Source organism: Clarias gariepinus, chromosome 21 (assembly GCF_024256425.1).
Source record: "Clarias gariepinus isolate MV-2021 ecotype Netherlands chromosome 21, CGAR_prim_01v2, whole genome shotgun sequence".
Lineage (NCBI taxonomy): Eukaryota > Metazoa > Chordata > Actinopteri > Siluriformes > Clariidae > Clarias > Clarias gariepinus.
The window spans coordinates 11,577,354-11,603,900 of NC_071120.1; the positions used below are offsets into that span (position 1 = coordinate 11,577,354).

General features: G+C 39.6%; 2 protein-coding genes across 2 annotated transcripts; one reads left to right on the top strand and one right to left on the bottom strand.

The window, feature by feature from the left end:
- Positions 1–9,903: 9,903 nt before the first annotated feature.
- On the bottom strand, positions 9,904–15,633 carry c21h2orf68 (chromosome 21 C2orf68 homolog). The gene is made up of 4 exons (XM_053480428.1): positions 15,475–15,633; positions 15,122–15,237; positions 13,410–13,555; positions 9,904–10,814 (listed from the first exon to the last, which is right to left on the bottom strand). The coding sequence occupies exons 1-4, from the start codon at positions 15,582–15,584 to the stop codon at positions 10,692–10,694; spliced, it is 495 nt and encodes a 164-aa protein (XP_053336403.1). The 5' UTR covers positions 15,585–15,633; the 3' UTR covers positions 9,904–10,691.
- Positions 15,634–16,098: 465 nt separating this feature from the next.
- Positions 16,099–26,492, top strand: usp39 (ubiquitin specific peptidase 39). Its single transcript, XM_053481105.1, has 13 exons — positions 16,099–16,254; positions 18,100–18,181; positions 18,293–18,387; positions 18,888–19,024; positions 19,233–19,385; positions 21,453–21,678; positions 21,781–21,855; positions 22,201–22,268; positions 23,694–23,882; positions 24,923–25,065; positions 25,228–25,363; positions 25,575–25,661; positions 25,750–26,492. Exons 1-13 carry the CDS (start codon positions 16,206–16,208, stop codon positions 25,801–25,803), a joined length of 1,494 nt encoding a protein of 497 aa, XP_053337080.1. The 5' UTR covers positions 16,099–16,205; the 3' UTR covers positions 25,804–26,492.
- The last annotated feature ends 55 nt before the right edge of the window (positions 26,493–26,547 follow it).

Sequence of the window (26,547 nt, forward strand, 5' to 3'; positions counted from 1 at the left end):
GCACACAACATTATGGGTGACATATCAGAGTTTAAAAGTGAGAGAAATGGTTTGTGCGCGTCTCGCTAGCCCATCTGTGACCAAAACAGAAAGTCTTTGTGATGTGCCAAGAGCCACCGTATCCCTAACCCTAAAGTCAGCATACCACCAAGAAGGACAAACCACATCCAATTGGAGTAACTGTGGACGCAAGAGGAAGCTGTGAAAAAGATGTCCGTGTGTTAACCCGGATTGTACGTAGAAAACATAAAACCACAGCTGGCCAACTCACTGCAGAATTAAATGTGCACCTTAACTCTCCTGTTTCCAACAAAACTGTTCGTCTGGAGATCCACAGGGTCAGTGTATATGGCTGGGCTGCTATAGGCAAACTTTTGGTCACTCGTTCCAATGCCAAACGTTGGTTTCAATGGTGCCAGCAGTGAAAATCTTGGGCTGTGGACAATGTGAAACATGCCACCTTCACTGTCTTTCCCACATCTGGGAGAGTTACGGTGTTGAGAAGCTCCAAAGAAGTGTACCACCCAGACTGTTGCAAGCCCAGAGTGAAGCGTGGGGGTGGATCAGTGATGGTTTGGGCTGCAATATCATGGCATTCCCTAGGCCTAATACTTGTGCTAGATGGGCGTGTCACTGCCAAGGACTTCCAAACTGGAGGACCATGTGCACCCAATGGTTCAAACATTGTATCCTGAAGGCGGTGCCGTGTATCAGGATGATAATGACCAATACACACAACAAGACTGGTGACAGAGTGATTTGATGAACATGAAAGTGAAGTTTAACATCTCCCATGACCTGCACAGTCACCAGATCTAAATATTATTGAGCCACTTTGGTGTGTTTTGGAGGAGCGAGTCAGAAAATGTTTTCCTTCACCAGCATCACGTAGTGACCTGGCCACTATTCTGAAAGAAGAATGGCTCAAAATCCCTCTGGACACTGTGCAGAACTTGTATCTGTCCCTAAGTGTAGGAGGCCCTACACCATACTAATCAATTATTGTGGACTAAAACCAGGCGTTTTAGTTCCATTGTCCAACCCCTGTATGCTCATATTATTAGTTACATAAAGAAACTCATTAATCACACACACTGTTATGTACTGGGAATGAAAGTTTAGTTCCGGGGTTACATAAACACAGAAATTTTTGCAAACAAAAAAAGAGCTTAATTGATAGTACAGGTTCATAGTTGCGTCCTGTTCTGACTTGGGAACAGTACGATCTGTTAATAGATGTTTCCACTAATGGAGTGTTTTTTTTTTATTATAAAGGAGCAGTACAAACAGTACACACCTTCATATTGTTGTCAACATGTCACTGCCTTTTGATTCCCTGTAACACCTGCTCAGGGACGTGCACAGACATTTTGAGGGGCAGGGGCTCAAGTGAAATAAAGGGCACTTCTCATAATTACGTTTTTTTTATCTTCCTCAAACTCATGCAATTGTTTAATTTTCAAAAGATGTCAAATCAAATTCTTTTCAAATTCAAATTTTCAAATTCAAATTTTATTTGTCACATACACAAACATACACAGTACGAAATGTAGTGAAATGCATTTTACGGCTGCCATTGACCCTAGAAGAGAATTAAGTTTACAAATAAGAAATAAATATGAATAAAAGAAATACGATAGAAATTAAATAAAAATTAAATTAAACTAGGAAAAATAGAACTAAAAATAGAAATGTGCTAGGAAAAAAAAAATAGAACTAAAAATAAAAATAGAAATATGATGTGCAAAAATAGAAATCTACTGTACAAATTGAAATATACTGTGCTGTGTGTGCAAATATGCATAGAATAAAGTGACTTTGTGCAGAGGTTATTAAAGTGTCTTTGTGCACTGGTCCAGGATGTAAACGTAAAACTGTAAAATGTAGTGTAGTTGTGAAGGTAGGTGTGCAAAGTTATTAAAGTGTCTTTGTGCAATGGTCCAGGATGTAAGCGTACGACATGTAGTGTATATATGAAGGAAGGTGAGCATGTAATTGTCCATAGTGTTCATGGATGTAAGAAGATTGATGGATTTGATCAATTATGAAAAAGATGAAAAGATTGTTAGTTCTGCATAGTGGTGTGGTTGTGGTTGAGAGACCTTATCGCCTGCGGGAAGAAGCTCCTCCTCAGTCTCTCTGTGTTGGCCTTCAAGGAGCGGAATCGCTTCCCAGACCGCAACAGAGTAAACAGTCCGTTATTGGGGTGACTGAGGTCCTTCACGATCTTCCTGGTCTTGGTCAAGCACCGCTTGCTGTAGATTGAGTGCAGGTCAGGGAGCTCGATGCGGATGATGCGCTCAGCTGATCGCACCACCCTCTGTAGAGCTCGTCTGTCCTGCATGGTGCTGTTCCCGAACCAGGTCGTGATATTTCCCGTCAGGATGCTCTCTATGGTGCAGGAGTAGAAATTCCTGAGCACCTTGGAGGGCAGTCTAAAGTCTCTCAAGCGTCTGAGGTGGTAGAGACGCTGCCGGGCCTTTTTTACCACGGTGTTGATGTGACAGGACCACGCCAGGTCCTGCGTGATGTGAACACAGAGGTATCTGAAGCTGTCCACTCTCTCCACTGGGCTCCTGTTGATGACGGGGGTCTGGTAGTTCCTCACCTGCTTTGTACTAAAGTCCACTATCAGCTCCTTTGTCTTACTGACGTTCAGGAGGAGATTGTTTCTCTGGCACCAGTTCTCCAGATTTCCAACCTCCTCCAGGTAGGCCGTCTCATCGTTGTTCGTGATCAGGCCCACCACAACAGTGTCGTCAGCGAACTTGATGATGGTGGTGGAGCTGGTAGTGGCCACGCAGTCGTGGGTGTACAGAGAGTACAGCAGGGGGCTCAGAACACAACCCTGGGGGGCTCCAGTGCTGAGAGTGAGGGAGGCTGAGAGATGTCCGCCCATCCTTACTGCCTGTGGTCTGCCAGTCAGAAAATTGGAGATCCACTGACACATTGATGAGCTGAGTCCCAGGTGCTCCAGCTTGGTGGTAAGTGTGGAGGGAATAATGGTATTAAATGCAGAACTGTAGTCGATGAAGAGCATTTTCACATAATTCCCCCTCTGAGTGTCCAGGTGAGTGAGAGATGTATGAAGGAGATGAGAGATTGCATCGTCCGTGGAACTGTTTGTACGATAAGCGAACTGTAGTGGGTCTAGTGTGTCTGGTAGTGAAGAGATGATGAAGTCTCTGACCAGGCGTTCAAAGCACTTCATCACTACTGAAGTGAGGGCTACAGGGCGATAATCATTGAGGGAAGCAGGATGAGGTTTCTTTGGGACAGGAACAATGATGGACTCTTTGAAGCATGTGGGGATCACCGACTGAGATAAAGAGATGTTGAATATCTCAGTGAACACAGGTGCTAGCTGGTCTGCGCAGGCTCTGAGGATACGGCCTGAGATGCCGTCTGGTCCTGCTGCTTTCCTGGTGTTCACTCTCTTGAAGGCTCTCCTCACGTCATGCTCAGTGATGATGAACGCGCTTCCGGTGCTGGCAGTGACTTCCTGTCTGCAGCCGTTAGCGCCGCTAGCATTAGCGCCGCTAGCATTAGCATCGCTAGCGTCTTTAGCTGCAGCCTCGAAGCGAGCATAGAAAGTGTTCAGCTCGTCTGCCAGAGTCACGTCTGCGTTTATCATACCGGATGTTGGTGCTTTATAATCCGTTATTGTTCTTAATCCCTGCCACAGGCTCCTAGAGTCACTCTGTTGGAGCTGTGACTCTAGTTTCCTCCCGTAGCGCTGCTTCGCCTCTTTCACCGCCTTCCGGACGCTGTATGACGCAGCCTTATATGGTTCCATGTCCCCCGACGCGAGTCCCGTGTTGTAGGCAGCGGTGCGAGATTTCAGAGCGTCGCGGATGGTTTTATCCACCCACGGCTTCTGGTTGGGAAACGTTTTAATAGTCTTTTTTTCTACGGTATCGTCCGCTAGTTTCCCGATGAATCCCACAACCGCTTCCGTAAACACGCTGACGTCACCCTCGGAGCTGTTTCTGAACATGTCCCAGTCTGCGTCATCGAGTGCGTCCTGTAACGCGGCCACCGATTGGTCCGTCCAGCACGCGACCTCCCTCTGAACCGGAACTTCCTGTTTCAGCCTTTGTTTGTATTTTGGCATGAGGAAGATGGCGGCGTGGTCGGATTTACCAAACGGAGGGCGAGATTGTGCCTTGTAGCCGTCCTTGACTGTAGTGTAGCAGTGGTCCAGTGTCCTTTCGCCCCTGGTGGGGCAGGTGATGTGCTGATAAAAGTTTGGCGCTGCACGTTTGAGGTTGGCACTATTAAAGTCCCCCGCCACAATAAGCGCAGCGTCCCGGTGTTGTGTTTGTTGTTGTGTGAGTGCCTCATGCAGCTCACATAAGGCAGTGTCCGTGTCCGCTTGTGGTGGAATATAAACGGCGCTGATTATGACCGATGTAAACTCCCGAGGAAGGTAAAAAGGACGACACATGATGGACAGTAGTTCCAGGTTTGGTGTGCAGGAGCGTGTGAGAGGAACAACGCTCGCGCTGTTGCACCAGCTGCTGTTCACCATTAAACACACGCCGCCTCCCCTTGACTTCCCCGAGTCCCGCGTCCTGTCCATGCGGTGAACCGAGAAGAACTCGGCCGGCTGAATGGCGTGGTCCGGCACCGCTGGGTTCAGCCATGTCTCGGTGAAGCAGAGGAGATTGCAGTCCCGAATGTCTCTCTGGAACTTTATCCTGGCCCTGAGGTCATCGAGCTTGTTCTCCAGTGACTGGACGTTGGCGAGCAGGATGCTAGGCAGAGGTGTGCGGTGTGCACGGGCTCTCAGCCTGTTCCTGACGCCGGCTCGTTTCCCTCGGGGCCGCCGCTTCGCGTCGCGTCCTTTGTTGTCCCTCAGGATCTCACTCGGCCAGCTCGGATCTGGAGTTAAAAACGTCGAATTGTGAGTTAATTGTATACCAATAGAAACAAGAGTGTCTCTATCATAACTAATGTACCCCATGGTGGTAATTTTGCCGGTTTTAAAACGCTGTAAACTAACTTAAAGAACAAAAACAGAGAAAAGGTGGTCGGAGCAGTCGTGACGGCAGCCGACCTCACCGGCGCCATCTTGGATGTCTACAAAATAATCAGTTCACACAGAAACCCTGGTCTCCTTAGTATTCACTAGGTTAATGTTCGCTTCAGAACTTCTGACCTGATATTTAGATATACTATTCTTCAATTAATATATTTGTTTGACAGACAAGCTGTGCGCAAACAGGAATATATATTATTTAAAAAAAATAATAAAAAGCACCCCAGAAAAAGGGCACTTTCTCTCCAGGAATAAAAAGGCCAGGTGCTCAAGCCCCCTTTGATCTCTATGTGTGCACATGCCTGCACCTGCTAATGTGATAACAGCCATATAAACAACAAACAATAATACAAATCTGCAGCTTTTAATCTAATAATTTGTGGGAATCTTCACCTTTCAAAATTGTCATAATTGTACAGTGGACCCTTGGATTACGAGAATAATTTGTTTTGGAAGTGGGCTTGTATTTAAAAAAACTCGTAATATATAATATAATCGTTATATAAAATATGAAGTAAAAATAAAACAAATTAACCTGCACTTTACCTTTAAAAAAAAAGTACAAATAAATCCCGACAGATAAGTGTTTCCGTTTATGCGCGCAGGTGCTGTGTGTGTGTCTGGTGTGTGTGTGTGTGTGTGTGTGAAGCTACACACACGCTCTTCTCTTCTTACACACTTCTCTCATATTTAAGTTTCACACACACACACACACATCAACAGAAAGGAGAGAGAGAGAGAGAGTGTGTGTGTGTGGGTGTGTGTGTGAAGGCGAGGGGAGGAGGGGAGGAGGGGTTTGTATGTGAAGGGGCACAATGTTTAATTACACGTGTGCACACAAAGTGCAGGCTGATACAGAGATGGAGAGAGAAAATGGATCTTTACCCTCTCTAACAAGACTTTCTTTTGCTTTACACGCGCACATATGTGTGTTATAAAAAACAATAAACTGCGCTGTACACACACGCATACAAACACAAAATAAAATATGTTTTACGCGCACACATAGTCACAGTGTTATAGTAAACAGTACACACGTGCACGGATTTGATTATACCAGTAAGAGACACGAGCAGGGGAGACAATTACCCACAATTCCGCAGCGCAAGAGAGAGAAAAAACGTTAGCTCAGTTGTGATCATGTGACATTCGGCGTCAAAACGAGAAGTGCCTGCGTGATACATGATGCTCGGTACTCGTAAACCAAGACTTATTTGTTTTCCAAGTCAAAATTTATAAAAAATCTTTGCTTGTCTTGCGGAACACTTGCAAACTGCATCACTCACAATCCGAGGTTTCACTGTATTACATTTGTGGGATTATTACACAGAAAGCTGTAGATTTATATTAGGTTTTGGGCTGTTATTACATTGTCGTGTGATACTTGTAACGGTTTCACTACAGATCAGAGATCCTCTTGAGAATCAATCACAGGAGCTAATAGAGTCCTGAGAGGTGAAACATAATCTACTTGTTTTTTTTTTTTTTTTAAATATAAGCAAGCAAATGATTTATCAGTTTCTACCCTGACTTTTGTATTTTTTCAGGAATAACATGGAAAAGAAACTGCATTTGAATCTTACAGCTACACTGCACATTTGTTTGAATCCAAGACCTAGACCACAGTGCTTATAAAATTGGCTTATTACTAGCATTAGAAGTGGCTTATTACTGCTAATTACTAGAATCTATTTCTAAAATAGAAACAGTGTTTTGACACAGATAGGAGATGGAGAGTGATTCCCAGAATCTTTATTCTATGGTATATGCTGGAATAACTGGTAAATGCTGCCCTCTAGAGGTCGAACTACCAACTGCCAGTAGTTCAAATTTCATTCAAAATATTAGTTAGTAAGCAGCTCAGTGGTCTATTGATTAGCACTGTGGCCTTGCACTTTCAGGGTTAAGGGTTTGACTCCTGCCTCAGGTCTGTTTGCGTGAAGTTTACATGTTCTCACTATGCTTGGTGGATTTCCTCCGGTCACTCTGGTTTCCTCTCACAGTCCAGAGACATGCAGATTGGGCTAACTGATGTTCCCAAATTGCCTGTAGTGTGTGTGATTGACCTTTCTGTCATATACTGTAGGCTTCAGGACCCTGTGGACCTGTACAGGATATGTGGTATAGAAAATGAATGAATATCTCTTATTAATAATTACACAGACAAATCCTTATCAAAGTCATTCTCATTTCCATTTATTTATTTTATTATTTACTCATTCATGTTTGCTACATAAGTTTAAATATTAAAAGCAGCATCGTTTCGAATGAGTTTATTTAGTGCTTCCTATATAGGAATATATAGTAGCTACGTTCAACTCAAATGTAGGTGATTCCTGCTTCACATAAATTACCACTGTTTTCAGAAATGTCTGTGACCCAGTTAATATAACGTGTCTATGGATACGGTGTGTCCTGAATTAAAATAAGTATGTTTACTTCCATATGAGTTATTTAAATCAACTTAAAAATTATATTAATACACACTTTGCTTTTTTCATATTTTTCTTATAATACCTAAAGCGCCTTTAATGGCTGCTGAAACACTAAAAACAATGTACTTTATTGATCTGCAAGATGGCTGCCAAGAAATATGTCATGTTTACACTCATTGCATTTATTATTAACATATTACGATATCTTGCTTTGCACTTTTACTCATGTTTGAACTTTGTACCGGTCGGCATGGCACTGTCCTTAATTGTGCTTATTGTATTAAAGATTATTTTGTATACTATCTTGCACTGTTTGCACACTTGTGCACCTTATGTAGTTTATTTTATTTGATTTTTTTTAAGTAAAAATGTTACATATTTGTGGTCTTGTGTAGTTCTGTGTTGTTTTTTTATTTAGAACAATGGCCCTGGAGGAACGTTGTTTAGTCTCACTGTGTACTGTACCTACTGGTTAAGTTGATGATAAAAGCCACTTTTAGAGAAACTAAACCCTCACTCACTCATCACCTATACAGCTTTATCCTGTATACATGGTTGCATGGGCCCTGGAGTCTATCCCAGAAGGAACTAAACACATCTTGTAAACACATCCTGTTGTTACATTTAATTATAAGGTTTTATCTGTTTATACAGTGCAAGTCTTAAGCTACTCCTCTTTTCTTCCAAAAAGCCAGACTTTTTTTGTATATGAATGTAGTTATTAGTAATAGTTTTTTAAGCTTCCTGGGGGACTTTTGGTGTTTCTCATTTTTAGTCCAGTTCCTGTACCTGACCAGTTAAAAAAAAAGTGTTTTTTTTGTCATTTAAGCCACACAGTGACCTATGAATCATTCAAGCACAAATGTCTATCTTAAAGCATGAACCAGTAAGAAACAGGTGCAGATGATGACAGATAATCCCAGCGGTGACTAGTATACAGGTAAAATTGAACATGGAGGTGACATGCATAGATCCAGCTCCCGAAGCTCTCACGTGCAGGAAGGATGATGCTCTAATGATATCTTGTTTTCATTCATACTTATATATTCAAGTATTCATACTTGCAATGACAATAAAGTTGAATTAATTAAATTGATGATGAATGCTGACTGTTTGGAACAGACGAGAGGGAAAATGAGGTTACTGCGGAAAAGAAGTTCAAAAAGATCTTTTTTCAAAAATGTCTAAGAATGATGGCTGCTCCTGATTGAGAATCATCACACATATCCTTGTAGACAGAGTCTGAGGCAGAAACAGGACCCTCACTGACTTAGGAATATCTGGGAAAAGAAAATTGAGGACTGGACTGACCTCAGCATCATACAATAAAAACTGCTGGGTTGTTCATCTGACCCAACCAGTGGGTTAAATTGGCACTCTAGCTGAGTTGATACATTCCATTTGAATTATTTAAACAACTCTTAAATCTACACAATAACAGTAATATTTCAAACATTTTGCAGGCTGCCGTTTGGTCGAACCAAAGAATAAAGAATGAACCAGTTTTTGGGTCAAAATAACCCAACCTGGCGTTCATTTGTAAATCACTCACTACATCTCTTAGAGACTACATCAACATAGAGCAACCCAACAATGTGTTTAAAGTACCCAAAATAACCCAGATTTTTAACCCAGCATAAACAACCCAACAATGTGTTCACCAAAACAACCCATTATTTTTAGACTGCACGGAAACCTATCAATGAATGAGCTTTATTAGAGAAATCTCAACTCACCTGAACAGCTATGGGAGATTTTGGAGTGACGTGTTGGATGTTGATGTATTTCCACCACCATCAACAAAATCTTACTGAGGGAATAGCATTTGAAAGAATTTTGAAGCTTTGTCACTTCTGTTAACATGTATTTTATTATCTATAACAAGGTGTACTAAGGGTACTTAGGTGGTGTTTGAGTTGTTTTTCGTTAGTCAGGTCGAGTATTCAGGACTTGGTAATGTAATAGGCTGACAAGGTTTGATTCCTAAATGATATAGCAACTGACTTAATGAACAAACAAAAGAAAGCCATAAAGTCGTATCCAACTCTTCGTGACAAGGCCCGCCAGACCTTTCTAGATTTTGTCCACTGGAGTACCATTTCCTTCTCCAGAGGACAATCTATGGGCAATTTGGAAAAGCCAATTACTCTAATCTGCAAGTCTTTGAACAGTGGGAGAAAACCGGAGTGCCCGTAAGAAAAACCCACCAAGCACAGGGAGAACATGCAAACTCCATGTAACAGACCTAAGGTGGGAATTGAACCCAGGACCTGGAGGTGCAAGGAAACAGTGCCAACCACTAAGCCGCCGTGCCGCCGACTTCGTGATTTAATCTACATTAAAACCTAAAGTATATCCTTAAGTATAGAAACCACTAGAAGGGCAAAATCTTCAGCCTGTACACATACAACCACCCACACACTAAAATAACAACTTGATTCTTTAGCATGCTTTATATGTTTAAGCACAGAGGACATGGTTACAAAAATAAAAATCTCTTTCTATAACAAAACGATGATGAATAGTTAAAATAAAAAAAATTCACACAGTTCAATGCTATAAATCAATAAGACAATTTTTTCACAAACACAACATGATCATCATAAATAAACATTAATAAGACACATGTGTATGAAAAATGCTGAAATAACCTCTTAACACCACCTGTACAGGGACACCTCTTCCTGAAACATGATGGGATTTGTGGTCTACTCTGCAAAACTACTAAAATTGAAAAACTATAACTGTTTAGTTTCTGAAATTGTTTGTTTCTAATCCTGAGCTAAACATCATAAGACTGCATAAAAGTTTTATAATAAATCCGCAATGTGAAATGATTCATTTAATGTGAAATGATGTGCAGTCACTGCATAAGATAGAACTCCAGATGTAACAGGATGAGCTCGGATCACTCTGACCACTTAGAGCTTTAATGCTGTTCACTCTGCTTCTTGTTTTTCGGCGTGTGTACATTCCACCACCAGATATTCCTATATTGAGGAAAGTGGTGCTTATTTCAAGTGTGAAACGTCCCTCCTTCTCTTTATATCTGTGTACAGAGAACATCTGCATGAATTGCTTTCTTAGTGCTCCAGTAGTTCTTATCAGTTTGGGGCAGCCTCAGTTATGTATTACTGTGTGTATCACATGTGTATCACACATTACAAGTCGTTATTGTTGCAGAAGGCCATCCATCATCCATTTTCCTTTAAACCTCAGCGCTTGTCTCGCCGCTTATCCATTTCTCGGCTGATTCGTGCCAACAGCACCGCCCTCATAGCTGTGTCCAGAACATTCTTCTGCTCCACCCGTTCTACTACACTTTCTGGCTCATCCTCCTGAGAAAATCAGCAAAAAAAAAAAAAAAAAGTTACATAACATGATAAAGATTACTGATTTACTGGTTTAGCCATGTGGTTCTGATGCCACAAAGTTGAAAGCAAACATTTGTAGAGAATGTCTCTGTATGCTGTAGCATTACAGTTTGCTTTCACTAGAACTAAAGGGTTTTTGCAAAAAGCATGAACTATATTTCTTTCTATTCTATTAAATTATGTGGATTCAATTTAAACAAATTGGAACAAATGTTTTACTGCAAAGCATCAAAAGGTACACTTTTAAAATTTGTGATATATGCTTCAGCAGCCACCGCATTTTTCCTCTCATCTGTTCCAACCACTCAGCATTCAGCATCACCAGCATACTAATCATCAGTCTGATCATCTGTCATCATCTGCACCTGTTTCTCCTGGGATTATGCTTCAATTTAAATAGATTTTTGCTTGGGGAAATATTCATTCGGGGAATCAAAACATTTCCACAGTATTCCTTTTTACATGAAGCAGATTCAGTTGACCAATAGAAAAGGAACTCAGTTCTTTTGGGGTTTACAGTCGTGGCCAAAAGTTTTGAGAATGACACGCCTCTTGAGGATTGACCACAAGTTCTCGATCGGATTAAGATCTGGGGAGTTTCCAGGCCTGGCCCGGGCCACTTAGTTATCACTTTTTCCTTATGGCACGGTGCTCCATCGTGCTGGAAAATGCATTGTTCTTTACCAGACTGTTGTTGGATTGTTGGAAGAAGTTGCTGTTGGAGGGTGTTTTGGTACCATTCTGTTTTCATGGCTGTGTTTTTGGGCAAAATTGTGACCCCACACATGAATGGTCTCGGGATGCTTTACTGTTGGCATGACACAGGACTGATGGTGGCGCTCACCTTTTCTTCTCCGGACAAGCCTTTTTCCAGATGCCCCAAACAATCAGAAAGAGACTTCATCGGAGAATATGACTTTGCCCCAGTCCTCAGCAGTCTATTCACCATACTTTCTACAGAAGATCAATCTGTCCCTGATGTGTTTTTTGGAGAGAAGTGGCTTCTTTGCTGCCCTTCTTGAGACCAGGCCATCTTCCAAAAGTCTTCGCCTCACTGTGCGTGCAGATGCGCTCACACCTGCCTGCTACCATTCCTGAGCAAGCTCTGCACTGGTCGCACTCCGATCCCGCAGCTGAATCCTCTTTAGGGGACGATCCTGGCACTTGCTGGACTTTCTTGGACGCCCTGAAGCCTTCTTAACAAGAATTGAACCTCTTTCCTGGAAGTTTTTGATGATGCTATAAATTGTTAATTTAGGTGCAAAGTAGCCACAATATCCTTGCCTGTAAAGCCATTTTTATGCAATGCAATGATGGCTGCACGCATTTCTTTGCAGGTCACCATGGTTAACAATGGAAGAACAATGATTTTAAGCATCACCCTCCTTTTCACATGTCAAGTCTGCCATTCTAACCCAATCAGCCTGACATAATGATCTCCAGCCTTGTGTTCGTCAACATTCTTACCTGAGTTAACAAGACGATTACTGAAATGATCTCAGCAGGTCCTTTACTGACAGCAATGAAATGCAGTGGAAAGGTTTTTTTTGGGATTAAGTTAATTTTCATGGCAAAGAAGGACTATGCAATTCATCTGATCACTCTTCATGACATTCTGGAGTATATGCAAATTGCTATTATAAAAACTTAAGCAGCAACTTTTCCAATTTCCAATATTTATGTAATTCTCAAAACTTTTGGCCACGACTGTATATTTAAGTTTTTTAAAAAATTTTAAAGGATTATTAATATTGAGATGTGTCTGCTACTTAATTTTACTCATCTGTTAAGCCTTCATTACAGCTCTAATTTGAGGTGCTGGTTGTTAATCTGTGATTTCTGAGGCTGATAACTCTAAATGAACAACTTCTTTGCAGCAGAAGTAAGTTTTGGTCTTGCATCCCTGGGAAAATCTTCTTGCGAGCCAGTTTCATCATGGGGCTTGAAGACTTTTGCAAATGCACTTGACAATGCTGTTCTTGCAAGAACTATTCCAGAACAGCTGACCGTCATATCTTAAAATAAAAGCTGACTGTTGTTGTTACTTTATTACCTAATACCTAATGCACTGAAGTACTTTATACTATTTATACACTTATGTCCGATATTATAAATACTTCTCTGTATTTGTCCTATTTTAAAACATTTTATAAATATAGAAAATAGAGTGATGGCAAGCATCTCACTTTTTGTTTTGTATTTGCTGATTTTGTCTCACTTTTTAAGTCAATTATTAGTATCCAAAGAGAAGTGCTCTTATTCACGTGTGCTATCTGCATTAGTACATAACCATACTGGACAATCCTTCTGTTTAAAGTTTTTTTCTCCATCCCTCCTTCTCATAGTGCACGGTACAGATCAATTAAATGATTTTTAAATAATTAGAAAAATGTAAGGAAAAAATATAAATTATAATTATCAATTTGTCCTTGATAAGCAAATGGGGGCGAAAGTTGCAAGAAAAAACTCCCAAAGAGAACTCAAAAGGGTTCTATCCCTATCCTCGTTTGGGTGATATTGGATAGGCGGAGCATATCCTTTAATACTACAAATACTTGCCTTATAGACGAGGAAGGACGTTACGATCCCGCTGTCAGCCTGGTAGTCGAGCCAGAAGAGTTCAGTGCCAGTGTTTTCCTGCTCTGTGCTTGAGCCGCTCTCATTCCACTCCTCTACCTCACCACCAGCCCCAGCCTCTGAGCCACCTGCAGTACAGCATTCACACAGACAATTTATTGATTTTAACTTTTAACACCAATGAGCAACAATGTCTTTCTGTGATAGACATAACACGGTAAAGAACTACAACTACTCTGGAAGTAATCATTGAACATGGTCCAATCTGACCCCTATGTGGGGAAAAAAAATGTTTCTTCTACCAGGTTTGTTTGCACTGGTCAACACATCAGCACGCTTATACTAGACACTGTAAGCAGATTATATAAGTGGACTTTGTAGGTGGATCAGTCTCAGCACAGCACTGACAGCAGGTCTGTTAACCCCCAACTTTACCAGGATTTCTCAAAACAATTTAGCAACTTCAAATATTTAATCTGTAGCCATGCTTAGGTCAGAAACTGACACATTTCAGGAGTGTGAAGGTCAGTTCAGATAAAATTCCATGCTGAAGTTCAACTGACTGGTGGTAAAAGTTACCTTTTACTGCTTAACTATAAATCAGTCTATATGATAAGAGGAGAGAAAGCTTCATTATTTTATTAACTTTTGCTACTTTAGGTCCACCAATCCAATGATCGTAGCAGTCTCCTATTGTGATCGATATGCAGATTGAAAAATTTAATCAGAGGTTGTGAATGTACAGTACAAGTCAGAGGTTTGGACACACCTTTAATTCAATGATTTTTGTTTTGTTATTTATATATATATAAGAATTTTAATTTCATTTACAGCACCTCAGAGTAGAGTCATTATAAAGACTTCACAGAGCATAAGTAGCAGACACATATCAATATCAACTGTTGAAAGGAGATTCTGGCATACTTTGGACATCAACAATGTAGAAAGAAAAAAAATCAGCATGACCATGGAATTAGAGGTGTGACCAAACTTTTGACTGGTAGAGTACAGCACATGAGAAAAATGTGCTAAAAACCTTCAAAGGTTATAGTGGCATCTGTTTTTTGTGGACTGATTATTGAACTAACATACACTGCAGGGCCAAAAAAAGGCACTTTTCAGAAGGTTTCAGAAGGGTCAAATTATTCGCCTGCATTAACTAAAGAAGAAAACTGTGGAATGTGGTTAAGAACTGTTATTATTATACATGCATATGCATTATTATACGCTGGAGGTCCATTGCTGAACTATTATTTTGTATGAAAAAAAAAGAAATCAGAAAAAAAAGGCTTAAATTATATAAAAATTATATATGGACTTTGGATCTTTGGATTTTCTTCCCTGAGAGTGAAATCATTTTCACACATGAACTGCATTCATATTATATACACACACTCCATTGTGTGCTTTAATCAAAGCTAAAGGTGACTGAATGAAATCTTAGTGTGTGCAACTTTTTTTTGACCAGGCAGTGTAGATGGGTGTTTAAACATTCAGTATCAGTGTGAGGATGATCTGTAACACAGATAAATCTGGTCAGTGGTTCTACACTGCTCCATTTCCTCTGACACACAGGAGAAGGTAGAGATCCAGTCAGTAACTTTGCACCTACAAAGTGACCCACACAGCAGCAGACAGTAAAGTGAGCGCTGAAAGTCTCTCTACTATGGAGTGGTAGTAAGTGAGGCTGTTACTGCGGTGGCGGGGATGGTACACCTCCCGATCCGGTCTGCGGGGTCGCCGCGGGGCCGCTGTGTGTCTGCGCTTCTGCTGCTCTTTGGCCTGTTTCACTTCCCGGTCATAATCATCCCTTCAAACACACGCACACACTGATTAGAGAATGGTCAAAAGCACGATCACGGATTAATTACGTTGGGTAATGCTTATTGAATTAGGTTAAACGACTCCTGTCCGCACTTTGTATTTGTCTCAGGTACTGCAGTGAGAAAGTTATAAATCCAAAAGTCTGATGTACCCCATTAATAATGCTAATGTTAGCCAGATAGCTACCTTCTCGTTTAGTAAATATTACTAACTCATCAGTTACCTGGCTATCTGGTTTCTCCGGATATGGTGGAGAAAACCGTGATTCATGTCCAAACGCCCCCCTGGCTTATATTTATGAGTTTCGCCATCGGGATTCTGCAAAACTTCCATATCCTAAAACGTCAAACAAAAAGAAACAGACTGGGCAAAACACTCCAGAGCACTGGGGTTAAATGTGTTGACCAGAGAAAAACTCACTCGGAGTTTTTTTTCACAGGGGCAAAGACAAAGCAATAAGAAAATATCTCTCTTCATTAAATATGACTTCTTGGACCTTAATATATTAATATAAAGTGAATAAAAATTTTAAGCAACGATATAACTTTACTAGTCAAAACTTAACAAATATTAACAAATTGATTTACGTTATAGAATTCAGGGTAAGTGTACTATCGTCCATCTTTTTTTTTTTGTCTATCTGGGGTAACCGGGAAATTCTAGCGCATTCGAAGTGAACGCAGTACTGACGTTTAATCCACACCCGTATTAAGAAAATATCCCGCCTCCTGTGCCAGGATTGGTCAAGACGTTTCCTCTGTCCGCGTATCAATTGGACGGTGAGATTGGTTTTCTCAGCTAAGCCAATCCTGTGAAAACCGGAAACTACTGGATACTAAACCTGTGCAGCACAGAAGGCAGGCTTGTCGAAATATGGGTGGAAAAATCCGGCGGCGCTAATTCAGTGTTCTCAGTTTGTAGTGTTTATTTGGTCTTAAAAACAAACGAAACGCAATGGCGAACATTAAACGGGAGAGGGATATCGATAATGAAGAAGAGGAAGGTAATATACGCAGGTTTTTTATTCCTATGTAGGCCATTTTCATTTTTCCATGCAAGTAAATGTGGCTAGCATGCTAAGTAACCAGCATGCAGCCTATTTAGGTTATAGCTGTGGCTAGTTTATAGTATACATAAACTACATCTGATAATTATCTTTTATAAAAAAAAAAAAACAGTACTGCGTCATAAACATGCAAAAAAAATACTTGGAGTATTTTATTATTATATAATATTGTACAGTGTATGATATGGTGTTATTATTATTGTTGTTATTACTACTACAATTAGCGTGTGAGTGTGTGTATGTGTGTGTGTGTGCCCTGCGATGGATTGGCATCATGTCCAGGGTGTACCCCGCCTCGTGCCCTAAGTCTCCTGGGATAGGCTCCAGGCCCCCTGCGACCCTGAATTCAGAGATATAAATCGGTATAGGAGATGAGTGAGTGAGTGAGTGATTACTACAAGTCGTAGTAACTTGGTAATAGAAGTATTTTTGTTTTGCCAATTTAATAAAAGCATCGTCCAGGTTCACAAAACGCTGTCATGGTGTAATGTCCAGAAACAATAACACATTGATATTAAGTTAATGTAATTAATTAAATTAAAAAATCATACTCACCATATACAGTTGCGTTCAAAATTATATCAGTCCCATATCAGTACCCAAATCAATCACTGTTTTTAGTAGAAATTATGTTTCTACGTGGCAAATAATTGACTGGACTTGAATACCTGTTCACTCGATGCAACACAGATAAGAAGAAGTTCTCAGAAACAGCGGTTATACAACTAAATAATAGTTTAGATCAAACAAAAAAGCTACATTTTTAAATCATTTTTAAATTTATACAGTTAATGTTTGAGTTTGTAAAGAGAAATGCGGACACTGCTATTTTTTAAACAGCCTTTTTTCACTTTCTAGAAATTAGTAACTAAATTGATAAATTTTTCTTCATGTTTAGATTTGAAATTGAATGTTTAGGCTCAAGAGCTGAAGACTAACGTCAGACACTCAGCTGTCTCTAAAATGTGACAAATTTGATTTAGTTAATGTATGATTTTATATCTCAACATAAAATCATGCTGTAAGAAACTGATCAAAGAAGGTTTTCCTCAGCAGGACTTCCAGGAAATAAACTTGCAGATATTTGTACATCAATACTCATACACTCTCTAGTAACGTGAATGTGTTGTGTAAGTTCTTTCTGTGGAAGACAACCTCTTCACCACTTCTCAATTACTCACTAGAGATTAGGGTAAATTGACTCGCATCATAATTCTAACTTTATTTACACACATTCTAATCATAATTTTGTACTAACTCCTAAATCGTTCAATTGTAAAATTGATTTTTAATTGGTTACTTTTTTCTTCTTCTTTGTTGTTTAACGGTTGTTGGAAATCAGTAGGTTTTATTCTCCCTCAGCTTTCTGGCAGCTTAAAGCCAATTTGTCGGTTCAGCCTTCCTTAAAAGATCACTAATGCTTCCTTTCCTAATCTTGTTTTTTATTAATATCTATTAGCGTTTGAGGTGGTAAAATTGTGAAAATAACTTATAAGCCTGCAGGTGGCACACTAAACTCTTCACATATTGGCAGGCAGCACAATATCCTGTGTGGTAGAAGTGAATTATTCCTAAATTGGTTTAGAATTTTAGTAATCTGAAAACTCACACTGCTGTACCAGAACCCTCAGTCAGCTGCATTGCATTCTGGAAGTCCAAGTTCAGTGTCTAAGCTAGATTTCTCTAACAGTGTTACTCTTAAGTGTTGCTGCTTTTAAGCGATGATCAGTGCAGCACACCGTCGCTTTACTAACCGCTGTATTTGTGTGTTGTGATTGTCAGAGGTGCGAGTGAAAGTTCCCAGATCTCATGACACTGAAGACAAAAGAAGCAGACACTGTCCCTACCTTGACACGATCAACAGGTTTGAGTATAAAATGTTTAATCATTATAATCAAGTATGAATATACTTATAATACATACCTTCATACATGCAATGTTCATACAAATACCTTTTCCTATTTTCTGTTTTTAGAAGTGTCTTGGACTTTGACTTTGAGAAACTGTGCTCAATCTCTCTCTCACACATTAACGTCTATGCCTGTCTTATTTGTGGAAAATATTTTCAAGGTAAGAACTTATATGCCATTATTAAAAAAAGGCAGCGTTAAGGGTTATTCTCAGTGCAATTATTGTTTCATGATAAATGTACACCAGTAGAGAGGTTAGAAGACCAAAGCAATGCAGGTCTATCTGCAGAAGTATTCATGCACTTATTAATATTCTGCAGTGGGTCTGGACCACATAAGAAAGCTAGAACCCCAGGTGTGGGAGCTTGTGAGCTTAACTAATGAAAATATTAATGTTAATACAAACCGTATCACAAAGCAGCTTTCCTAAAACATTGTAAGTTTAGGTATTGTATGAGCAACTCCTAGGCAATGCTGACTAAAGCAATACTCACTGAGACGACATGAGGATGAAATCCTCAGGGTAGACAGACTAGACTAAGTGTCTTGAAAAAAAATGTTCACTGTGAGAATTATAGTCTCCAAAGTTTTGAGGTACAAGTTTATAATTTCCAGGGATTATCTACTAATGAAATGATGCTTTGTGCTAATGTGTTTCAGGGAGAGGGTTAAAGTCTCATGCCTACACACACAGTGTTCAATTTACACATCATGTCTTCTTGAATCTTCACACCCTTAAATTCTACTGTCTCCCGGATAACTATGAGATCATTGACTCATCTCTTGAGGACATCACTGTGAGTAATCAGGAACTTTGCAATAGACAGCTATCTTGGGACTATAAAGAACTTTACGCTGTTTTACTCTGTAAGGCACTTAATTACCGGCCCCATTTGCCTGTAATAATTCATATCTTAACCCAGTCAACTCTCCCTTCAGTGGTAGATTACTTTAAATCTTATCTGAGTGTGTTTTGAAGTCTTAACAAACCTTTTCTTTCTGCAGTATGTGCTGAAGCCAACTTTCACCAAACAGCACATTGCTAATTTAGAAAAGCAGGGGAAACTGTACAGGGCGTACGATGGCACAACCTACCTGCCTGGTATTGTGGGCCTCAACAACATCAAGGCCAATGACTATGCCAACGTAGTTCTACAGGTATGAATTTGACTTCATCAGCCTTATCTGAATAGGCTAGAGCAGTGGTTCTCAAACATTTTCTGTCATTTCCCACTTAAGGGGGTGGGCGAATTTTCAAGCCCCACTTGTTAACAAAATGATAACGAAATCGGCCAAGTCTATTTATTGAAATATCAATTTCTAAACCAATAAGATCAAATAACACCAAGTTCAAAACAGATAAAATACATGTGCAATTGTTATAACAGGCTTAGTTTGTCACTTATCTAGAGCTTACTTTCAAAGAAGTCGAGTGGCTTATTAACGTGACTGGGGTGTGTAGTCTCTAAGTGTCTTCCTACTTTGTTGGGTCTCATGCTGTCTGCTGCCAGCGGTTTAAGACACAAAACGCACACGAGTCTCTTCTCTGCCCCCACCATCCCCACCATGAATCCAAGCGCAACATACAAGTAGGCTTCATCATGTTTTCCTTTTGGCTGGCTTTTTGGTTGATTAGGCTGATGGTGCTGAATCACCTGCTTTTTTTTGTGGTCCATGTAACAAATGTATCCATTGACATTATTATGCCCACTATGTACAGTACGCTACTGACACGGTTTGTGTCCGCAGTAAAGTTAGTTTTATATTTGCATCTCCGAATTCAATAGCTGCGTAAATAAACCCGCAAATAAGATAACCACATATATTTCCTCTTTACATTGTCTTTAAGCTACATTCGCCTTAAATAATACATGTTTAAAAACATAAACACCATTATTCTCTACAGCGCAACGAATGATTTAGGGATTATCGCAAAATGCCGCACACCAACAAAAAGCGTAGAACGATATTGATCTTCCCTTCTGTTCAGCGCCTGAAGGATCAAAAAGCAATTTTTTTGCCACACTGGAAACTAGAAATGCCAGAATAGTACTGCCTAAAAAATATAAATTTTTAACAAAAATACAGAAACATCAGCGCACACACTAAAATAAATGAAATTACATATATAATACCAAATGTTTTCTTATATATTGTTCCTCTGCAATTAACATGCCGACATTAAACCGTTATTGTTGCACTATTTATTATCACTATGGTTCCACTTTTTCTCTGATGTTATTTTAATGTACTTGTATTAATGATCCATTTTTTTTTGCCTGTGATTGTTTAGTTTGAGTGTCCGATCGTTATTGTCAATAAAGTAAAGCATGAATTAGAATAGGTACTTTCCTATTATTTTCCACTAATTCCCTCCCGTTCATTTCGCCCCACCTGTCATGTCTGTATTCCCCACTAGTGGGGCGCGCCCCACACTTTGAGAACCACGGGGCTAAAGAGACGAGAGATTTCTTCCCTTAATGCGATCGCAGTATATGAAGAAAGGAGACCAGGGAAGAGGAAGGAAAACACCAAAATCCAGACTGATTTCTGAGATGGCACCTTAAAATACAGAAATGAGAATGAGACGACACCTTCAGATACAAAAATTACTCCATATTTCCATGTAATTCTCATCCTATACAAATAGGGTTTGGTTTAGCTTTTGTTTTTGAAAATTGGGGAAAAGTTTCAAAAACAAAGAAAGATGAGATTTTTTTTCCCAAGGTAAAAATAAAACCTGAGATATATCTTCTTCTTTGTCTTTCGGCTGTTCCCTTTCAGGGGTCGCCACAGCGAATCATTTGCCTCCATCTAACCCTATCCTCTGCATCCTCTTCTCTCACACCAACTAACTTCATGTCCTCTCTCACTGCATCCATAAATCTCCTCTTTGGTCTTCCTCTAGACCTCCTGCCTGGCAGTTCCAACCTCAGCATCCTTCTACCGATATATTCACAATCTCTCCTCAAAACCTGAGATATATGGACTATAATAAATGGACACTGAGGGCTACTCGGCTCTGCGTTGCATTTATACAGTTTTCATATAGATTAATGTTTTAATTATAGTTCTGACAGCATTAAGAGTAAAGCAAGCTTTTCAGTGCTTTTTGAATGTAACGTCTTCATAGTATAAGCATTTGCTCTGGTTTTGTGAACATTTACACAAATCTGTATCTATAGCAAATGCAGTAAATTTCTTTGCCTCATTAATTTCCTAAAGGCTCTGTGCAACGTGCCCCCACTTCGTAATTACTTCTTGGAAGAGGAGAACTATCGTGGGATTCGTCGGCCTCCTGGCGACATCATGTTCTTGCTGGTGCAGCGGTTTGGTGAGCTAATGCGTAAGCTCTGGAACCCGCGCAACTTTAAGGCCCATGTCTCACCACATGAAATGCTGCAGGCTGTAGTGCTTTGCAGTAAGAAGACCTTTCAGATCACCAAACAAGGTACTAAACACAGAGTGATTATAGTTTATTTCTATTCAAATGAGAAATGAGAGATAGAAAGTTAGGTTAATAGCTAGCTGTTATTCTCTTTTTGTCCTGCAGGGGATGCTGTGGACTTTCTTTCTTGGTTCCTAAATGCACTGCATGGAGCTCTGGGTGGAACCAAGAAAAAACCATGTGAGTTTCAGTATGGCTTTTTGTTTCAAAGACTTATTAATGTAATCAATAATGCTCTGTAAATCTGCCATCTCAGTATGTTACAGGATAATGTTTTTTATGTAAAAGAGATGTACAGATGTACCACTACATTAGGTTCACCATGCTATTACTGGGTTGCTATTCCCCCCCCCCCCTTTTTTTTTCTTGTTTTAAAACTTCTTCTACATGGCATATATACAACAAGGTGCGGGAAACATTCCTTTGAGATTTTGGAAGTGGAGGGGGAGCAGTGTTCTAATTTTTGCTGTGTTTAAATTTTGGTATGTTCTATTCAATATGTTGCTCCTTTTTTCAACTTTCCAGCTATTGTCACAAAAGTCTTCCAGGGGACCATGCGTATCTTCTCAAAGAAACTTCCTCATCCTGATTTGGTGAGTAACACATAAATAGTTTCTCAGTCATGCAGTAGATTGACTTTTGTCACTATTATAATTTGCTAATCACATGTATGATTGGCTTCCCAGTAAAATATAATGATGATGGAAGTAGAGTGGTGGACAAAACGGTTACAGTGTGTGGGCACTGTGGTACGAGAGAGACGTATGAAAGCATCAATACATTGAGCAGAACCACGCGTCTGAAGTGACATCACCCTGGTGTGCTGTCAGAATGCAAACCTCAACAACCACAGCAACAGCTGCTCACCACTGCATTTAAGCAGCCCTTTGCACCAGTATCAGAGCTGGCTAAATCGATTACCAAATCTATTGGGATGTTTATCTCTGGCCATACTCTGTTGTGGAAAACAAAGGATTGAAAAACATGTTGAAAGTGCTTGAGCCATGCTATGACATAACCACTTTAGCATGAAGATCGTAGCTGAACTATACAAACAGGATCAAAACAAAATTCCTGCAGACTTATCAGATGCATCGTCTATTGTGATCACCACAAACAGGTGGACATCAAGGTCTACAGAACGCTACATAACTGTGACTGCTCACTACATCATAGTGGGGTTGGGCGGTGCCGACCAATTTGGCATTGTACAATGTCTAATGTGAAACATCGCGATGGACGATGGCATGGTTGTTGTTAAATAATTAATTCATAACGAATTAATTAATTGTAGCCTACCTTTTCCACTACCTGGCCCATCTGGCCTTTGTTTTACCCATAACCAAACCATAAATAAATAAAAATAAGTTACACACGAATTACCACCTGTCAGTCACTTTTTCTGTGGGATTCTGGCATAAATAGGCACAGTGATCTGTGTCATTATAATGGCGTCGACAAACTTGGTAAAAAAGGTGCAAATTCACCTATCTGGCAATACTTTGGCTTTAGACCGAATGAAAGAGTACAGCCACGAGAAACGTCTGAAGTGGTGTGTAGGATTTGCGATAAAGTTGTCAGATGGTGTGCATGTTCATCATCCCGCAGGTTAGGTTTATGTTATTATTATTATTTTTTAACCTGCATTTACTATGTTTATGGATCCTCTCTCTTCTGATAGCAAGGGACAATGAGGAACCCTTTCCCCTTGCTCACTTGCTGTTTGCTTTCTGCACTCCCCCATCCCATTTCTTCCAGACTAGTACTAATAAACATCTTTATTTTTTATTTTTTTGCGAGTACCATTGACGGAGCGGTGCTTGATTTGCACATGGATTTTATATCGGTCAGATTGGGTATTTTCTTAGAATTTCATCACTAGAGAGAAAATGCTGTTTCCAAATTATTTTTTTTTTGCACTCATACTGTATCTAATTAATAAAACCCCTGGTGTACAAGGCAAAATTGAGACTTACAGTTTAATAAACACTACTGTTTACTGTTTCTTTCCATTACAGCCTGCCGAGGAGAAAGAGGCGCTGCTGCAGAAGGAGGATTATCAAGAGGAGATGCTGGAGTCCAGCTTTCTGTACCTTACCCTTGACCTACCCACAGCCCCACTGTACAAAGATGAGAAAGAGCAGCTGATCATCCCTCAGGTTCCGCTCTTCAACATTCTGGCAAAGTTCAATGGCATCACTGAAAAGGTACCAGCTATAAAATTCTATTAAATGCACTAGCAGGTACCTGCATGCTACCATTCCCTGCGAATGGAGTGTGCGGTCAACTCTCTGCCACTCCTCAAGCTGCTTCAATGTTTCAATAGCCCCTTTATTTCTGCCTGCCGTATGCGCTATTGCTAAATATGCTCTGCGTCCAATTCGGAGTTGAGGCCATGAGCTAGGCCTGAAGTACCGTCCGTTTTCCCTACTCTTGCATTCACACCTGTGATGCGCTCCCAGTATGTCATAAAATAGTGACATACTGTTAAAGGTAATTATGACGCTGCTTGCTGAACCATACATTTGACATAAAAGTAGCCTACTGTTACATTCAGCGAGTATATTTTGCCTGCACATTGGGGTCAATCATCCAATCTTACTGCAGCATCACAGTAAATAAAATCATGCTGATAATGTTTAATAGTTTCAGTTATTGTTCAATCATCAGAACAGAGGGGCAAAAGGTGTGTTCTCTGTGACTTTATCTGAAGCATGGTTTTTGGCACCAGATGTGCTGTTTTGAGTATTTGAATAGTATTTCTAAAGTTTACACAGTAGTGAGAAAAACAATAAACACTGAATGAGCGACGATTCTGTAAATTAAAACATTTTATATAATTTTATACATTTTATGGCTGGCAGGTTAAAACCATCTGGCCATTCTCCTGTGATCTCTTACTAATTACTCTTTACCAAGGTGGTGAGCAGAAAAGCATGTCATGTACATACTTTAAACCTTGCATCTCTTCAGGTGGATGAACTACAACAGAAAACCTATTTTAGGTTCCATGCCTGTCAGCCAAAAATGACTCAATTAAACAATATACATGAAAAGTATACCCCCAGTCACCCAATGTGTCCCATTCATGGTCTTGTTGCATAGTTCCTTTGATGTTTTGCCAAAACCATCCTTTAATTTTCTTTACAATGAGTCCATTAGAAGAGATACAGTACAGTACAATACATACAGAATACATGTTCCATATGCTATTATTTTATGGTTGTCATTTTATTCTCTTTCACAGGAGTACAAAACTTACAAAGAAAACTTCCTAAAAAGGTTCCAGTTAACCAGACTTCCTCCATACCTTATCTTCTACATCAAGCGATTCACCAAGAATAACTTTTTCGTTGAAAAGAATCCCACGATTGTCAATTTCCCCATCACGTGAGCTGTTTTCTGATGTTTATGGACATGTTTGAGGTTTTTAATTGTTTAAGATTCTGAATTTGAGGGGTGAAAACTTTTTGCCATTTATACCTCTGAGTCAAACTTTTATTATAGTTGCCTATTATTTGATTACTGTATTTTTACGTAAATGTTTGTTAGTAACGTCGACCTGCGTGAGTATCTAACAGAAGAGGCCCAGGCTACTGAGAAGAACACAACCTATGACTTGGTAGCCAACATTGTGCACGATGGGAAGCCATCAGAGGGATCATACAGGATTCACGTCTTACATCACGTGAGTGCTTAGAAACCACATCCAGTCAAGTTTGGCTCGTATGTATGTAAAAATAAATGTTGATTATTTTTTTTAATAATAATAATAATTGATTTTTAATAAATAAATGTGGATAAAAATAAATAAATATGGATTTAAAAATTTGATTTGATTATGTACTTTTTAAATATTGTTGTGGTTTGTCTAAAATTTAAACTTTGAACACTCTCAGGGCACAGGGAAGTGGTACGAGCTCCAAGACCTGCAGGTAACTGATATCCTGCCTCAGATGATCACACTATCAGAAGCCTACATACAGGTCAGTGTTATTAAAAGTATATTGGAAACAGTCGATAAAGCTTGATAAATTTAAAACTTACTGTAGTGTAAATTTTGCTGAATTTCAGATCTGGAAGAGACAGGATGTAGATGATGATGGAAAAAGCCACACAGGAGCTTGATCATAGACTTTTAAAGACACGATGGCAAACCAGAACTGGACCATGTTTTCACTTCACTCTTCAGTAACATAAATATTAATTCTTGCCCCCAATTCAATTTTATTTCTGTGTAAGTGTGGTGCAGGTTTGTTAAATTTGTTGATTAAACATTTTAATAATATACATAAAGTCTATTGCTATAATTTCCATTCTGGTCAAGAAGGCAATATGAGGAGAAAACGCTTTGTCTAAGGTGTAGCATATACATTTTAAGGTAAATCCTCCAACAAGTTCACCAGATTATGCAAATAAATACCGGCCACAAATAGTTTCTCCACACCAAAGAAAAGTCACCACCCCTAACAGCCTACTTGGGGGGTTTTGTTCCTCAATATACACAAATTAAACTACTGGTGATTCACACATAAGAGGAGAACAAGCAGTAGGACAAAATGTAGCTGCACAGGGGAGGGTCTATATTTATATTAGATATTTTTACATATAATACAATCACTTTTTTACTTTTGTCCTTTTTGGAGAAATAACACGTGTTTTTGGACCACAAAAATTTGCAGTAGATTTGTTTTAATCTAAAGAAACCGATTCTTCAAGAGCAACATACTGTGTTAATCTCAAATATGGCTTAAATTTCTGTATTTAAAATTACATTATGATGATGAAAAGCCATATGTCAGTGAATGTGGCCAAAGCTGACAACTTCGTACAGATGTGTAAGCATAAAGAAAGAAAAAGAAAATAAACCGC